Here is a 16,661-nt window from a genome sequence, read left to right as displayed (position 1 = left end):
AAGTCAGTTAAATCACGCTTCTCGAGCCACTGTGTGAACTTATCTTTGCCATAGGTGAAATAATGTTCGGCCCAGATACCGTGATATTGTGGCTTTAGACCCCATATTCCAGATTTTGTCTTTTGCAAGTAGTCTTTTGCAAGGCCACACGCGGCCGGATGAGAGTCTAAAACGTCCACGTGTACGGTACTGCCTTGAGTGGACGGCATTTGCACACGAGCACCGACCGACAGTTCGCTGCGACTTCTGATGCTGAAATAATCGTCCAGTTCTTCTCTGCTCAATTTAACCGCCTCAATTGAAAAGTGATCGAGATTTCGAATTCTCGATAATTGCGTTGTAATCAGAAGGTGAACTGATGATCCGGTTATGGATTGCACGAAGCGAGAAAAATTGTAGACGCACGACTCTTGGACGTCATCACAGGCAACGAGAACGGTTTTGCGACTGCTGAGTTCTTTTGCGAGCGTTGGCTCTAACTCCGCTTTGTACAGACGTCTTGCATTGATCTCAAATTCTTCGCACTGCAAAAGTACCAATTGATTTTGGAAATACCTCTCGTTGCAGACCATATAAACTTACCATCTTTGTTAGCGATACTAACCATTCAAACACGTCGGAGCATCTCAGAAAAACAACAGCGTCGTAATAAGTGCGATATTCGCGCATGAAATCTTCCAAGCACGCCGTCTTTCCAAAGCCCGGAGGACCCGTTATCACCTAAACCGAATTAATTAGCTCAAATTAGATCGTGTAAAGACAAGAGCAAGTGTACCAAGGCGGTTTCCTTTCGGCTTGAATCAGAGCGAAAGAAAAATTTGGAAACGGCCTCCAAAAGCGTTCGGCGAGGCGGTTGGTTTCGGTGCTTCTTCAAGAAATCTAATAATCACAGAACTTGAAGCTACAGCTATATAGTAGCTATTAGTGAAAAGGGACCCCGTGAGAAAGTATAGGCTAAGCTAAATATAACGTTAGCATCCACGTATCATTAGATCTCATCACACATACGTCACGAACCGATGTGAGACACCGCGAAGCTCTCGAATCGGCGCACTGTATGCTTTCAACAGACTTTTTGACGACAAACCGTCGACTTTAAAAAGAATCAGACAAGAGCTCGGGTGGGGCCCCGATTGTCCTCCCTATTTTTCTGTCACTAAGTTCCCGTATTTTAAAAAAATGAGACCCTGCTCTCTTTCCCTTTGATTCTGGTAACGACTCACCTTGTTTTTGTTGCCCCGATAAGTTAGCTCGACGTAATGGAACAAAATCTCGATTTTCGTCATGCAGGATCGCTGTAACGACAAACAATGCGAATAGAAACCAGAGTTTATTTATTATGACCTACATTGAACTCTTTCTTTTATACTAGAGGCCATCAAGCCGGTATCATCTGTCTCTGAATATTTGCAATCAGGAACGAGACGCAGATCTTCAGCGTGGCTAAGGCCCGTTTCTTCTTTACGTTATACCACATTGACATGACCGCATTGCAGCTATAGTTAATGAAAAGTTTAACGTAGGACTGCAGTTGCGACCAATAGTTTGTTATGAGAGTTAGGCCAATGATGAGACAGAGCACGTGACTCCCTTGTCGAAGCAAAAATAGCCCCTGTTCTTTTTCCTTAGATGATGGTGGTAGATCCACTTCAACGATCTTCAAATTCTGATTCCTCAAAGCAGCCTGCAAACTTGCTCCAAGTTTAGCTGATCCGTGATCTCGTACGACAGCTACGTCACATAGTCGAGCGTCCATCGAAGCTATAAATAAATAAATAAAATATAAAATTATCAACTTCAATTAATTTCTTTAACTCGAGGAATCAGGAGGCTGGAAAACAATTTGGTGGATCGATGCGGAATTAGGAGGCTTATCCAGATGCTTCTTCATTTCTTCAGAGGCTTTCGTCGTATGTTTTTATCAAACGATCGTTTGTACGTTCCCCCATGATTACTATGGTATAGAGACATTCGTCGATAAATCGCCTTCATCTTTCGGAGCACCTACAGGTGTCACGTTCTGGAGAACCACAATTGCTCTCCTAGTGAGTACGCTGGCGTTGTCTGCGGGTAACTTGTAGTTATGCAGTCGCTTGCCTGTTTGTCCCGTGTCCTTAGCGCGCGCGCGAGCGCATGATCTTCCAATGCTAACTCAGTCGTGAACCTATAACAAAGGGTCGCAGTGAGGTTCACGTTGCGAAAGATGGACTTTGGCGAGCGCAAAGTGACCCCTAGCTCCCTGTCTAAAGACAAAGTCAAAGAGAGGAGGCTCGTTGCCGCTGTTCGGACACCGACTGCTTTGAAACCCGCGGCTTCAGCGGCCTCAGCGGCAGACGACGATTTTGTGATTTTTTCCCAGGAGGATAGTCGCGAGTTTCATAAACCTGTTCTCTATCCACTTTTCTCACTCATGAAATCTACTGAGTTCGAGTTCCGTCGTAACCCTAAAATAAAGGAAGGGCGAGAAGCGATTTCAACGTTGAGTCGTCGTGTTGACGGTGGTTTTCGTTCTTCCCAGTCAACTAGGGAAAGTAGTGAAGTGTCAAAAGATCCATCAGTAGCACTAAACGACGAGAAATGCAGGCAAGCAAAAGCACAGCGCCTAAACTATACGGCAGGGGCTTCAATGGCTGAAGAAACACTTTCGTCTGCTATGGAGTTAGAGTTGCTGTCTACTGAAGAACTGGATATGGAATGTAAACGGGATGGGGTTGTGAAGACACGTTATTTGCTAGCAGAGCGTAATTATCGAAATTGTACAATCAGAAGATCACGAAAAAGAACTGTCCAGGAAATGGGATACACTGGAACTTGAGCACAACGACTTGAAGGAAAAGTACAAAAGCTGCTGCAGGAAACACAGTTGAAAGAAACTTGGCAAATTGACGTGGCCTCGCAATTGTCGCAGATAGATGCCAAACAAGAACGTGAACTTGTAACAACACTATTCTCTTGTCAAGCAAGAGACTTCTCTGTGTTTAAAACGGCGAAGACGACGGTTCATGCATTTCGCTAAGAAAACAGCTCCTTCACTCACATCCACTGGCGAATAATCTGATCACACAAGGTCTTTGCTCTCAAGGTGCTCTTTAACATTTTCAGTTATTCGACTTACACTAAGGTTAGTTGGCTGGTCTCGATTTTTACAGCTTATCATTATCTCGTGTTTAGGTTCGTAGCTACTACAAAAGTGAGTATGATGTTCTGTCGTCACTTCCACGTCACAACAACATTGTCTTTTGTACGCTTTTTTCTATGACAGAATTGACCCGAGCCAATTTCCCGACCTTCCTCCTGAAGTGGCAGAGGAAGCTCGTTACATTACGCACGGTTCGACGGTGACAAAAAGGACGGATTTCTCGAGAACAGTCTGCCAGTCTGGCGTTGGATGCTATTTCTATTGCACCGGGAGGAGGGAGATTTACTTTTTAATAAAGTCTCTAGTTTAATTTTAATTAGATTAAATAATTTTAATTAATTAAAGGTCACGAGAGTACTTTCTACATGGCTTCCGTTGTGAGACGCTCGAAAGAAGGAGAGGAACTCGCGTACGAAGGTGAGTGGGCCCTTATGTGTCGATTGTGAATCCAGACAGAAGCGTTGACGTCACTACTCCTGCAACCCTGGCTACACAATTGCAATTAATGATGAAAAAGTAGACGACATAGAACGAGTATCATTTCGATGCATACAGATTGGCAACCAAGATACAGCCAGGTCAATGTGGAAAGGAGCCTTGACGCCAATGCCTCCCACATGCAAGCCTTCAAATAACTAAAAACAATTAACAGTGTGTGTGTTTTTTTAGGAAACGTGTCATGTATGTACTCAAGCGCGGGCTTCATTTTATGCGGGCTGCGAGTTAGGCGTGCGCAGTAGCTCTTCTTGTGGAATTCGCCCGTTTTCGCCCAAGCAAGACCAATGAGACGACCGTAGACAGTTCGAAACGCTCAAAATGGAATGGCCACGCGACCTGTGCGACGATCTGGATGACTTTCGCCTGGAACGATCGATTCGAAGCGTAAAGGTCAAGAAAACGAACTCGAAACGCTTCGAAAGCAACGAAATAGCAATCAAACTCATTCTAGACTCAAGAAGAGATCGAAAAGCTAAGCATAGACGAAAAACTGAGTCCGATAGCTCGAACACTTCATCTTCTAAAGTAAGTGTCTTCGAAATCAAAAGTACGCGTATGTTAGAGCGAAAACGTCGACGTTTTACCACGTTTTACCTCGTTTTATCGTTTTCGATAACGCGCGCGCTCTCGCGTTCTCATAGAAACGGGCAGGACGACGCCGTTTCCATAGTGCCGCGTCTAATGAAAGAAAACGAGTTCAATACGCAGCGAAAGATTTTACCGAAGATTTGCGTACGATATAATTTTTTCAATTTCATTTATTCATGAAATTATTAGGATATGTTGGATTCGTCGCCGGCGGAAATTCATCTTGCTTCCGCTTTGGCGTTTCGTTGTCTTGTCAATGAAAATCTCTTTGCGCCGCAGGCTGCGCCGCATCTGTTTGCAAAGCATTGCCTAGCAACTATTCTAGCAGGACTTGACAATAAGGATACAAGTAGATATGGAGATGAATGAAATGTTTCTTTGCTACTCTGTGTCTAGGTGTATCTAAAGAGTGGCTGAAGACTTTCCTTGTTGCTATTGGCTACTTTCCCAATGACATTCTCAAGAGAGAGGCATTCACTCATCATGTGTCTTATGTATCTATTTCTTTATGTGAGTGTATCTAGATGTTGGGCTTGGCTTTGACTAAAGGCCAACTGTCTCAATCCGTTTCATCTCGTTTGGCAAGTTGCGAAATTTTGGTGAAAAAGGCCATGAAATTCGACTCTTTCTGGTCACATGACTAGCCAGGTTTCTTCCCCCCTATTGAATCAATATTGATTTAGGATTAAAAAGGAGATATTTGGATTGGCTACGTCATTGTGTCAAGACGTGGATTACGACGTCAGATCGTGCATTTGTAGGCAATTGAAATCAATAGCCCACGGCCTGGGGTAAAAATAAAAAATTAAATAAGATATAGTTATATAAGTATTTAATTAATTTATAAGACGTGAGTTGACTGCAAGTCTCGTCTTCCCGGAAATAATTGAACTAATGAAAGATGAAGAGTGTAGTGTAAGAATTTCCAGTATAGAGACTGTGGCTGAGATTCTGGATTTACTAGACGAAAGTAAATAATTAACTCTTCTATTTATTCTATAATTGCAAGAGACTGATTCTGTAGATATTATGACGTCAAAAGTGATTCCTTTGGTGTCCCAATTCATTTCCTCTTCCATGGCAACGAAAGATCAAGCACTTCCGGTAGTTTGTCAACTTTACGGAAAATTCTGTCACGTGACTAAGAGTAAAAAGCAAACATTTCGATATGTATTGAGAAAATTTTGATTTTTTAGAATTGATGAGTGATGAGCAAAAAGACTCTTTTATTGATATCTATAGAAAATTGTGCGGTTGGCATGGTAGCAGCGCGACGGGGCGTCCTCCCAAAGTCACCTCGAAATCTTCTGTAAAAATAATTTTTAATATTGTTGATGTTTATTTTAGGGTCAGCCCACGTCTGGCTCTTCTATTGATGTCAATGCGGAGTGTAGAAGACCTTGTGCCTACAATTTTCCAGTGGGTGAAACTGGAGTAGTTTTAATTGATATTAAATTCTATATGTTTAGGCTATGCTATTGTTTGTGGAGAGTCAGAATTTCGTCAAGGAGCTAAGCGCGTCATTTCATAGTCTCTGCACAGATAAACACGCACAAATACGCAGAACAATAGCACTAGGATTCCACGAAGTAGAGAGAGACACCCCTCTCCTAGTAGAGGCTTTGACTCCCGTTCATCTGAGTCCCATTCGCGTTTGCAATATCATGGAGGAGATGGGATATTATGCAACGTCGAACTGAATAGTCGCGAGTTCTCGTTTCGTGCAGTGTCATATTTGTTATTTTTTTAATTATTAAGACCCGAAATTTTGCGAGAGGTCTTTTCTTCTGCTCGTCTCAATCAAATCACTCCTCAATGCGTGGCTCATTGCCTTGGTAACGATCTCTCTCTTGCTCCTACTGTGAAATCAATTTCTTCGGAATGATGGCGAGAACGCATACTGGCCTCTCCGATCATCAAGTGCCTCTTCACGTCTGATAATTGATCTTGAAATTTCAAAGGTTTATGTCTTTTGATAGAGTCTCTCCAGTTTGTCGAATTCTCTTTGGGAGACGGAGAAAGCGCACGAAATGCAGACCGTTGCGCCGACGTGGAATACGGTCGTTTTTGCTGACGTCGTCAAATCTCTCGTGCGATTGATTCGGACGTCATTTTAACGTGTTTGTTTAGCATGCACGCCTTTTCTAGGCACCTAAATTGAACTGGATCGACGTTGTGCGAGCACTCGACCATCCAGGCTTCGCGATCAAAGATCCAGACGGTTTGAATGTGATCATGAGAGCGTACAAGCCAGGAACGGACGTGAGAGCTCGCGCTATATATCCTTTATTAGAAGACCTATAATTGGCTTGTTTGACTAGATTCAATTTCCCGTTCACGTTCTGTACACTTTGTGGGCAAACAGCGAAGGCCAGGTGACCAGAGTGCGCCCCCCGGTGGATCGATTCTCTTAGTGACGTTCTCGTAGTTGTCTTGGATAAAAATGGCTTTGAGTGGAGGGTCCGCTTTTTCGTTTACTGACTACCCGTACCAGGCAATTCGTTTTGACATGCTGAATCTTCCGACAGCGGCAAGACCAGTCTGGTATAGTGTTATTCGTTGGTTGATTGCACGAATTCAATATCTTCCTTTTCGCTTTGCAGGACGTCTCGATGTTTTGAGAGCATTCTCTTTCAACTGTCCGACGCTGGACACTATGACGCAGTCCACGCTTTGCTCAATTATCTGATCAAGAACATGCCTGACATTCTCTTTCTCGGCGTGCTTCAGCTAAACGTATGGTGTTTTTTTTTTGAAACGCAGCGAGATGTTTTATTCGTTTTCTTGCTTAGACTTCGTGGACGGCGTTGAGGACCGATCTGTTCGCGCTTCTCTTTCCGGGAATCATTTCGGGTCATCCGCATCGTGTTGCCATTCTACAGTATGCGTGGACGGCACCGGTAAGAGTCGTACTTTGCTCCTCTTGTACTGACTGTAAAAAGGTGCGAGGCATATTTCGAACCTAAATTCTTTGACGTTCAAAGGGGATCTATTCTATGAGCGATTTCCTTAACGTTTCTTTTCTATCTTTTTTTCCCCCCAGGGAGCTACGAGGTCACTAATTCTGCAGGGAATGTGGGACTGGTACATGAAAGGAGAAACGTTCGATCAATCGAAATTATCTCGCATTTTGGAAATATGTCACGAGCTCCAAGTACGAAGTAAGAGAATAGCGTAGATTCTTTGCTAAGAATTCTACTCCAAGGCATCTGCTCCTAAACGGAGCGCAGTTTGCATTTACCATCGACCTCGCTGCACTCGCGTCAAGGAGAGACTTTCTAAAGCTCGACAAGTGGCTAACGGAAAAAATCAGAGAGCATCAGGTACGCGTTGTGTTTAGGGAGCAGATCAAAGTGAAATCGATTGACAATCTTTAAAAAAATAGGAATCGTTCGTGTCGGCGTGTGTGATCTATCTTAGGCGTCGTCTACAGTTCAACGGAAGCGAGAAGCCCGGTCTTCCCCAAGAAACGATTGGAATCATGCTCGGCTGTCTTCAACTGTACAACGGGTACAAGTGAAGTCGAGCCAATAACAGCAAATCTCCCTGAGACCTAGACGTCATAAAAATATGTCTTTGATTTTGCACGTACCGTCTTTGAATCCGACGGCAAGGGCGCGACCGTCAGGCGAATAAGCGACGGAGCGAGACGGCTTTTTCAGAATCCGAAGAGCTCTCATTCTGTGCGCGGTTAAATCCCACACGTGGCACGTTTGATCGTCGCTCGATCCGCCGAACATTGACGTGAGCCTGCCGACGGCCCTGCCCGTCGGTTCTATGCCGGCTGTGCGCATGCGAAGTTGAGGCTTCGAGAAGTTGTCGCAAGATTTCTGCCGGTTCATCGGTCTATGAAAACGGAACTTTGGTGGTGGTGGTAGCAATGAAAGTGGATAGACTGACGGCCACCGATCCGTATCAAAGCTTCGTGTCTAAGCTCAGGCGGAGGTCGGTGAAAGCGAGCTCCGTAAACGCCTTGACGCCGTTGCTTCGATTTTACTTGAGCGTTAGGAACCCGCCTTTGAGAGAACAGAGAAGACGAAGAAACACCGTGCCTCGCTTGAAAATGCTTTCGTCAGCCGGCGACGTTTCAAACGAGGCGAACAGATCCTCTAGAGACAAGGACAATGACTCAATCCCCGGTTGAGGGGCCCCCTTTTTTACCAGGTAACGACGTTTCATTCTCCCCTTCATCCGCTTGCTGTTTCTCCTCTTGCTCTTGTGATTTCCAGCCGGTCCAGGCTGGAAACCAACTCTGAAGAAAGCCCTGATTTTCAAATCCACTGCTCTATAGTTAGAGAGGGAATGAATTAGAAGAAGCAACAATACAAAACTGTACGTTGTACCTTAGCTAAGGCATCTTCCTTCTTGATGCGAGCATAGGCTATTCGTCTGAGTGTGACTAGCTCATCTAAACTGAGATCCGTCTCAAGCGTATCAAGCAAATCCTGTATTGAAACAAGGCACGCGTCAACAATAAAGAGGTGGTCACTTAGGCTCTGCTGTACCAGATCTTCAGAGGAAATGCTCGTCTTTGCCAACTTCTGCGTGTAAGCCGAAACGTATTTGACGTTATCTCTCGATCGTTTTAGAATGAACGTCCACGTTTCGCGCTCGTTACGCTCCTTGAGCGGATTTACGACGCACTCGATTGCAAACTTTCAATACTTGACCACGCTAAATTAAATAGTCAAGGCAATCGTTTACGAAATTCGCGACGCTTTATATTTTTCCTTGGCGAATCGCACGCCGGGGTGCCACTTTCTGTAGGCTCTTGCGCGACTCTGCATGTGCACGACTTGGCCCAATTGAAGCATGCCCTCATATTGTCTGTCTGACAACAAGAAAAGAATTTCTGCTAAAAATTTGTTCTTGTAAACTGGCGTCGTTTTAGATCCTTAGCTAAGAATGTAAAAGAATTTTCATGCAGCAGAGTAAATTTTCTAATTAAAGTCATCATCGTTGAGTCCATCGAGTAGAGAAGTAATGGAGTCTTGAGTCGACAGATTTTCACCCAGAGAGTCCAGAATCCCTTCTAGAAGCGCTTTGTCTATTGATGCAAGCGTTGCTTGGGCTATTTTCGCTGGGTAGAGTCGGACTACATTTGCTGGCGTTACGTTGAGATAGTGACGGTGGCCTGTCGGGCTAAATACGGTGGCCTAAAGATCATAGGAGTGATAGGACAGAGAGTGGTGGTGGTGGTGATAGTGTACCCGCTTGAGAATCAATACTGATCCGGCACTTAGAGCCGATCCGTGTTGTTCAACGAGTTTTCTGTGAATCGATCCAGATATTTCACCTATAAAGAAAAACGAGGTATATATAGAATTTAACTAAAGATTCGTTTTCGTACCCGTTGGATCTTTGAGAAGAGCACTCGTGCTGTTTCCTGTCTCACTGATCGACTTGACGAGAACGCGTAGATGAGCGACTTTTCCGTCGACAAGTCTTCCCAACGAGGCCTTTAGAAAAACGAGACTACATCCATCCCAAAGATCAAAAGAGAGAAGTACTGTACCTGTTTGAGTGTATTGGCCACAGTGAATGAATTGAGAGGCGAGTCTTAGATGAAAAATCAATAAGTAGTTGTCAACTTCATCAACATTCCGTCTACGTACACGTTTTGCCCGAAATTCCAAGTTGCTCGTTCATTAGTAGCCACGGATTCCCAGTGAAATCGGGATCCAAGTCATCCTTATTGTGACTACTTCGTAGAAGAGGACTCTTTTTTTCTCGCAGGATTTCGAACTACACTGCTAGTCTGAGATTTTTGCAGCGAGCATGATCTCGCTGGTTCGTCATTTGATAGAGATGACTTTGACTTTGGAAATTCCGTTTCGGTAGGAGACGCCGGTTTGCTCTTCTTTGAAGGCGGATTAGACTCGAAAGCGGCTAATCGACTCAAAGACGGCCTAATAGGCAGAGGGAGCTCCAGATCCTAACTCTTCTATTAGTCATCACACGCTTGATATGCACTACGGACCTCGTCTCCCAAAAAGTCGTCATCTTCCACCGAAAAGAAAGTCTTGTTTGACATTAGCGCACTCTGTACGGTCGCCTAATCCCTCCCGTATGTTCCTTTGATCGACAAAGAGGCCGCACTGCAGTCGACGGGGCTGTTCGCCGAGCGCGCCCAACATAAGCCGATGCAAAGCCCGATTCGACTTCGACGTCCTACAGAAAGCCGAAAATCTTCCTACTCGAGTCAGAGCTAAACGACAAGCGCCCAAACGAAGCGATGCAGTCGCACCACGGCGGCGCAACGGCGAACGCAGACCCCGCGCCGTCGCGCGACGAAACCAAAACGAAGCAGCGCCGATTTCCCCGTCGCGCGGCGGCCTCCGGCGACGTTTCGCTCGGCGAAGCGGCGAGTGATCGACCGGAGGCGGTCGCCGAGTGCTGGCAATTGGCCGATGCGACGTGCGCGCGACTCGGCGACGCTAAAAGACGCGCCGCCGCCGCCGCCGCGAAGGCGAGACGCGGCTGGAAAACGATTCGTCTTTTCCTTTCGTTTCGTCGACGTTCACGGATTTTTCTATTCGGAACGCGAAGCGTTGGTGAAGTATCTATGGGTGCAGTAGGTGCGTTGCCAGGGAAACGACGACCACCTTTTCGATTATGTCATTAATTAATGAGATGGTATTTTTAGGTTTTTCCCGATTTGAAGGCGTGGTGTCAAGCGCGAAAACTTCATCTGGTCTGTCTCGCACTGACTTGTCACTTCCTTGGCGTCCTATCACACAGTCAAGGAAATTATCTACGGAAAAGCTAAAAAAGAGTCTCTCAAATCAATACCAAGGTCCCTTCCAAAATTCAAATAATAATTAATTAATTAAATATTTATTATTATTAGACGTTTGGAGGAATTGGCTGGGGAAGTCGTTTCCGTCGCTCGAGTGTAAGATTAATGTATACAGTGTAGCAACGTAGCTACCTATTCGAGATACATACATACTATCAGTTATTTTCCGCGTCTTCTACACGTGACATGCTCAACGAGTGGCGTCCCCTATTGTGTCCATTCGACACGGCAATGATGGAGGGCGCCTTCTTTCTTTCTTTCCTCCTTTTTGCCGACTCTTCTCTTGCCTGAAGAAAGAGACCAGGGTTATCCGCTTTGGTTCGATGAGCTTATGGGTCTTTGGGACTAAGGTGAGTACATTTACACACACGTAGCCAGATCATTCCAGATTTGTTGACTGATCTCTATCCGGACCCCTCCCCCATTGTGACCCACAAAATGACATAACCAAGTTGCTGGTGTTGCTAAAAACAAAGCAGTGCTTTTACTTCGCAATTGATGACGCACGTAGTTCCGGTAGGCGGTGACTCGGCACGTGCCTGATGGGCCAACTAAAAACAAAGGCACCATCATACGCACGTCATTCGAGCGCCTCCGCCGCAGTTTCGATACAAGTGTTGCACAAAATGAGCGAAGCTTTCTTCGACCAATACGAACACTACAATTTTGACGTCGAATCGACGTCAATTTCGCGCTCGCGCAAAGGCCGAACCGAGGGAAGCGAACGAGAGATCGAATCGATTCGATCCGTAAAACGGTCTTAAAACTGCGCAACACCGAACAGAAACGTAAAGCCGAACGCCGAACTGCGACCGCTTCCGGGTCACGTGGCGCGCGTGAACGAGCTTGCGACCACGTGACGCCGGGGATGTGTGATTTTCCGCCGGCGGTTGGGAGTTGAGTCGCGTGGACGGGGATTCCGTTTCCATGGTGCGGCGGGGCGAGAGGGGAGTCATTGGGGCTGGGGCTGGGGTCGCGGGAGATTTCATTGGGAGGCGGGGCTGTTGGGTGGAAACTAGATAGGCGTGCGGTTGAAGGAGAGACCAGAGTTGGGGATCTGCGCTAATACGGCGCTCAATAATATCACCGGCGTTCTCCTCTGGGAAATCCTAAGAAGAAATAAACGTGACTTCCAAATATGGTCAAGGAGAGTGATGTCACAAAAGCAAGCGTCCCAGAGCCCTTGATTATCTAGGGCTCTGAAGCGTCCAATCGCTACGCCCCCGCGTGACGTAAGACTTTCTCTCGCGTGCTTTTGTGACGTCACCCTCCTTGACCATGTACATATTAGGAAGTTGGCCTTACCTCATCAATTTGGTTCAAGTACGACTCGCCGATAAATTTCCTTAGCCAGCAATTCGACCACGGCCCACAAATAGAGCGAAGCGCACTCGCTCACAACACGCGCGACGCTCGAATCGAGCATCCATCGATGAACGGCTCCCGCTGGCAAAACGAGCCCACTTTGAGCCGATTTAGATCCATTCCACGTTGAACCTAAACATATATGATTTTGAGTCCCAGAGCAAACGTCTCCGTTGCAAACAACGCTTTTCAAATGGAAATATTTCCTAGACAAGTAAATATTCGCCAATACTCTTACTTTAATGAATGAGCCCTTCCCCAAAGACAATCTCTATCACCTCCTTGAGAATGGGAAGCGCCCCGATTGGAAGCACGTGCTCCACCTACGAGGACAGTGAAGGGTTCAATGACGAAAAAATTAGAAAAAGTACCTGAGGCAAATGCTTGTCTTCGTCCGATAGGGCGTCAATGGCAATTCGAAAACACTTCGTCTACCAATTTCTTTTTTCGTCTACGCGATGAGAGGAAAATATAAACAAGGAAGGATTCTACTAGCTACTCCGAACCTGTGTTGAAGTCGAGCTTGGACATCTGCAGAGCGTACGCTTCGCAGTCTCGCTTGCTAAAGCTCAACACGATGACTGGTTGCATGTTTCTTTCCATGATCATCTTACAGTAGCGACGTTGTAGCACGCGAATCAGCCTAATCCTTACGTGACTCTCCGATATGAGCAATTTGCCTTCCATAGCTGATAGCTAATCGTACAGTATCTACGAAAGAAATAACAGGAAAAAGCTTAGCATAGCGTCTGAAAGGGGGCTCGTGCAAGCTTTTCGCGTGGTGACGGCTTACTTGAACAGCGGACTCGAGGCCCGATTCGTGACGATCCGGATCGGGCGTACGCACGACGGCGGCGGCTCCATTTTCGAACATCGTCGCGACCGTCGACGGCGTCCGTCTTTTTTTAGATTCACCGATATGACGTCAGTCGCCATCACGCGCATCACGTGGAGAAGACGTCAGAAGCAAAGCGATTTTCTGTCAAGTGAATAAACAGTTGCCAATAAAAAATATGTACACGTGTAAAAAATGTAAAAACAGACGCACACTGACACTGGCACACCATCACCATCATAGAAGTTGCCTTTAGTCAATCTTTTCATCAACTGCTAGCCAAACAGAATCACAATAATTTTTTATTTCAGTGTGGCTCTTAAATAAGCAAATTTTGATTATTGTGGTTATCCGCATATCAACGTACCTGTGATTCTTACCTCAAGAGCACGTGTCTGCTTCAGTCACAAGGCTCCTTAGTGTAGTCATAGTTTTCGTCTTGAAGCCTTATTGAGAAACTTGAGAAACTTGATACTCTTCCTTCTTTCCGTCTACACCAAAACTCGTCCGTTCGTACGCTTCTGGAACGGAGCTCAAAATTCGTTCGACTTTGACGGCAACAGACAGCTCGTCGAACACGCGGCTCGTACACGAGTTCAACGATCCGTTCCTTGCCTTTCGACTTGAGCGAGATATCGTGTATAGGATCCGACTCACAGCTCAACCATATTCGCTCCTCGCAAACGAAAATGCATACGTCGCCGACTTCCTGACCAACAAATTATCCCCTCAGCGCCAAAACGACATCTCCAATTTCAATTTCGTCCGGCGGTCGCACGTCCAAACAAAGAAGCGACGACTTCTTCCACCAGAGACCTTTTCCAATACCAGACGCCAGGGAACGGGTTGCTTCGACCGGCGACACGTTGTCAACTCCAAACTTCGTAAGGCAGGAGCGTTCGCGCGAAACGAACGCCGCAATTCTTTTACCAGGGACCCCACTACGCGAATGTTCGTACTCACCGTGGTTCTGTTCGGCGAGAACGACCGTTGCGATGACGTACAAGAACGCTGTTGCGGCGTAGGAGGGGCCATTGGGACGTTAGGTTCTGTTCGAAAAGAAGGCATTGAATGACGATAGGACGCTTCGAACTTGCGCAGGTGTGCAAGAACGATCGTTTGGGAGTGTGCCGTTCTCATCCTCGAGGGAATCGATTCGCGCACGCGAGCTCGCGAGCTTCGAGGCTTCTTCGCCTCGTCGACGCGCGATTACCGGGGCAAAATCTGCTTACCTCGATGCGGCCACGTCAAATTGCGGTCGCGAGTACTTCGCTTGAGTAAGGATGGGCATGGAGAGCGACGATGGGCGAAAGATTGCCGAATTCTCTCGTCGATTTAGTGTCGGTGAATGAAGGCCTTTTCGCTGAATACGTCACAACGACGTCGAACTCTCTGGTTGTACGACCGCTCGAAGGGACGTCTCTAATTAGAATGTTCGCTGTGATCTTGAAAGACTACTACGGGAGCGTCATGATGACGCGAACCAATCAGCGTCGAGAGGTCCAAGACACGTGTTTCGTGGTTTCGACGTCACAAACAAATCTACTGCGCATTCTCGCACGCCGCCCTTGCAGACCGAAATCAAATGCCGCGAAGCAGGGTCCCCCTGTCGCAGTTGCGGTCTCATGGACGTCTTCCCGCGTCTCCGGCCACGTCCGAGCCAACGACGCCACGCACCACCACGAAACATCGCGGACGAACTCCCAAGAGTGGTAAGTAAGCGTGTGGGGTGGTGTCGCTGTGACGAATGCCTACGGGCCCCGGCTAACTAATAGTTGTATGCAGAGGCCATGCCCGGCGCAATTTCCAAGCGAAAGCGCCGATATCGACCGGGCGTCAAAGCTCTGAAAGAGATACGGGCTTTTCAACATTCTTATCATCTTCTTATACGAAAACTTCCATTTGCGAGACTGGTAAGCCTGCAGAAATGAGCTAGAGATAAAAATTTTGCATAGAAAATAATTATCGTTATTGGTATTGGAAATTCACTACCTAATTAGTGCTAATTTAATTAAGGTGAAGGAAATCGTGAAAGAATACACTCGTACGGCGCTGAGATGGAGGCTAAGGGCTATCGAAGCGCTCCAGGAAGCTTCAGAAGCATACTTAGTCCACCTCTTTGAAGACACGTGAGCAGACAGCATTTTTAGTTCTTTATCCAATTTTTAGATTCTTTTCCAGTAATCTGTGTGCTATTCATGCTAACAGAGTGACGATAATGCCGAAAGACATTCAGCTAGCTCGACGTATACGAGGAGTTGACAGAGCATGACTTCAGTTGACAGAGCATGACTTCACCAATGGTGTTATATTATGACATAGAGCATTGAAACTGTGAGTAGGCGGGGTCGAGAGGGGTTCCCCCTTACTGATTGCCATGACGCCGCCTTTCTTTTCGTGCAATTCCGATCTGGAGACAATTTCAAAGATGGAATGGTAGACGAAGCTCGCGTTCTCGTCGGCCGATACTTCGCGCAGGTCCGTTTCAACGTACTGCTGCATTTGCTTGGCCGCCTTCTCGCGCACATCGTCGTGACGGCTTTTCAAGCCCGAAACGAACGACTGCAGCATCGCGGAGAGAGAATGTGTGATCGTCTCGCGGGAGGGGGCTCACTTTCTTCCTGGATACCTATGCCGCAACTCAGTTTACGGAAAACCGCGAAAAGTATGGCGCGTCAGGCGTTTCAAAAGTCCATCTTTTGGGTGAGGTCAACTATTGGGTCAACGTTTGGGTGAGGTCAACTATTGGGTCAACTATTGGGTCAACTTTTTTGGTGAGGTCAACTATTGGGTCAACTATTGGGTCACCTTTTGGGTGAGGTCAACCTTTTGATCTACTAGGTGGCGTACTTTCCGAGCGTTTATCTTACCTCTTTTCTCTTCTCTGTTTCCTGGGTTAAAACGTTGGAAATTCTGCGCGAACGTTTGTCCTAGTGAAACGTATAGCCTTGAAATAAATAACTTGGGCTTTTAATTTAACGATCGTAAAAATCAAATTACCGATCACAACGATTAATCAAATGTACGATCACAAAAATCAAATAACAGATAACGACGATGAATCAAATGTACCAGCACAATTGCCACAATTACCGTAATTGAAAGACGGGACAGTACCAAAATGAAAATGAACACACGTACGTCTACCAGTGTTTTTCTCTCGTTCGTCTTTACGACTCCCCAAACCCACCGTGATTTACGAAAGCAAATACCATTTTCTCTCTGAATTTTTCGTAGGTGTCGTATTTTGTTGGAATTGTGATTGTCATCATGCACGCATGTGCGGTGGGGTAAATGGCCGAGGAACTGAAGAACATAGTGGGTACATCTGTCAGACCTCGAACCGGAATGCGCTTAGCCCCTGTGAAAAAGGCAAAGACGTCACCAATGGTGGTAATCTCAACTTTTCCTCCTATTTATTTCAAGAAATGTGCTGG

General features: G+C 46.2%; 3 protein-coding genes and 2 long non-coding RNA genes across 5 annotated transcripts; 4 read left to right on the top strand and 1 right to left on the bottom strand.

Moving 5' to 3' along the window:
• Positions 1-3,940: 3,940 nt before the first annotated feature.
• Positions 3,941-5,925, top strand: LOC136196270 (serine/threonine-protein phosphatase 4 regulatory subunit 4-like). The gene is made up of 12 exons (XM_065985796.1): positions 3,941-4,027; positions 4,089-4,162; positions 4,279-4,369; positions 4,415-4,574; positions 4,622-4,695; positions 4,750-4,856; positions 4,909-5,016; positions 5,074-5,195; positions 5,250-5,372; positions 5,422-5,534; positions 5,573-5,644; positions 5,695-5,925. The coding sequence occupies exons 1-12, from the start codon at positions 3,956-3,958 to the stop codon at positions 5,923-5,925; spliced, it is 1,347 nt and encodes a 448-aa protein (XP_065841868.1). The 5' UTR covers positions 3,941-3,955.
• A 464-nt stretch (positions 5,926-6,389) lies between these two features.
• Positions 6,390-6,749, top strand: LOC136196094 (uncharacterized). Its single transcript, XR_010672082.1, has 3 exons — positions 6,390-6,487; positions 6,547-6,600; positions 6,654-6,749. It is a non-coding gene; the product is annotated as an uncharacterized lncRNA (long non-coding RNA).
• Positions 6,750-8,956: 2,207 nt separating this feature from the next.
• LOC136195813 (homologous recombination OB-fold protein-like) lies at positions 8,957-10,269 on the bottom strand. The gene is made up of 6 exons (XM_065985278.1): positions 10,206-10,269; positions 9,841-10,160; positions 9,741-9,784; positions 9,576-9,684; positions 9,436-9,521; positions 8,957-9,381 (listed from the first exon to the last, which is right to left on the bottom strand). The coding sequence occupies exons 2-6, from the start codon at positions 9,872-9,874 to the stop codon at positions 9,166-9,168; spliced, it is 489 nt and encodes a 162-aa protein (XP_065841350.1). The 5' UTR covers positions 9,875-10,160; positions 10,206-10,269; the 3' UTR covers positions 8,957-9,165.
• Positions 10,270-10,306: 37 nt separating this feature from the next.
• LOC136195814 (uncharacterized) lies at positions 10,307-11,215 on the top strand. Its single transcript, XR_010671959.1, has 4 exons — positions 10,307-10,803; positions 10,872-11,021; positions 11,076-11,120; positions 11,184-11,215. It is a non-coding gene; the product is annotated as an uncharacterized lncRNA (long non-coding RNA).
• A 3,799-nt stretch (positions 11,216-15,014) lies between these two features.
• On the top strand, positions 15,015-15,496 carry LOC136196269 (uncharacterized). The gene is made up of 3 exons (XM_065985795.1): positions 15,015-15,137; positions 15,241-15,353; positions 15,406-15,496. The coding sequence occupies exons 1-3, from the start codon at positions 15,015-15,017 to the stop codon at positions 15,494-15,496; spliced, it is 327 nt and encodes a 108-aa protein (XP_065841867.1).
• The last annotated feature ends 1,165 nt before the right edge of the window (positions 15,497-16,661 follow it).

This window comes from Oscarella lobularis, chromosome 15, assembly GCF_947507565.1.
Source record: "Oscarella lobularis chromosome 15, ooOscLobu1.1, whole genome shotgun sequence".
Lineage (NCBI taxonomy): Eukaryota > Metazoa > Porifera > Homoscleromorpha > Homosclerophorida > Oscarellidae > Oscarella > Oscarella lobularis.
The sequence above is the reverse complement of the archived record's forward strand: the minus strand, read 5'-3'. Positions and strand labels throughout refer to the sequence as shown.

Bases quoted from the DNA above. Each gene is read 5' to 3' on its own strand.
- LOC136196269 (XM_065985795.1), top strand. From the start codon at position 15,015: ATGCCCGGCGCAATTTCCAAGCGAAAGCGCCGATATCGACCGGGCGTC. The intron at 15,138-15,240 runs GTAAGCCTGCAG...AATTTAATTAAG, and splicing joins AACTTCCATTTGCGAGACTG to GTGAAGGAAATCGTGAAAGA. The intron at 15,354-15,405 runs GTGAGCAGACAG...ATTCTTTTCCAG, and splicing joins GTCCACCTCTTTGAAGACAC to TAATCTGTGTGCTATTCATG.
- LOC136196270 (XM_065985796.1), top strand. From the start codon at position 3,956: ATGGAATGGCCACGCGACCTGTGCGACGATCTGGATGACTTTCGCCTG. The intron at 4,575-4,621 runs GTAGATATGGAG...CTCTGTGTCTAG, and splicing joins ACTTGACAATAAGGATACAA to GTGTATCTAAAGAGTGGCTG. The intron at 5,645-5,694 runs GTGGGTGAAACT...CTATATGTTTAG, and splicing joins CTTGTGCCTACAATTTTCCA to GCTATGCTATTGTTTGTGGA.
- LOC136195813 (XM_065985278.1), bottom strand. From the start codon at position 9,874: ATGAACGAGCAACTTGGAATTTCGGGCAAAACGT. The intron at 9,785-9,840 runs GTACGTAGACGG...TTTTCATCTAAG, and splicing joins TGGAATTTCGGGCAAAACGT to ACTCGCCTCTCAATTCATTC. The intron at 9,522-9,575 runs GTACGAAAACGA...TTTTCTTTATAG, and splicing joins TCTTCTCAAAGATCCAACGG to GTGAAATATCTGGATCGATT.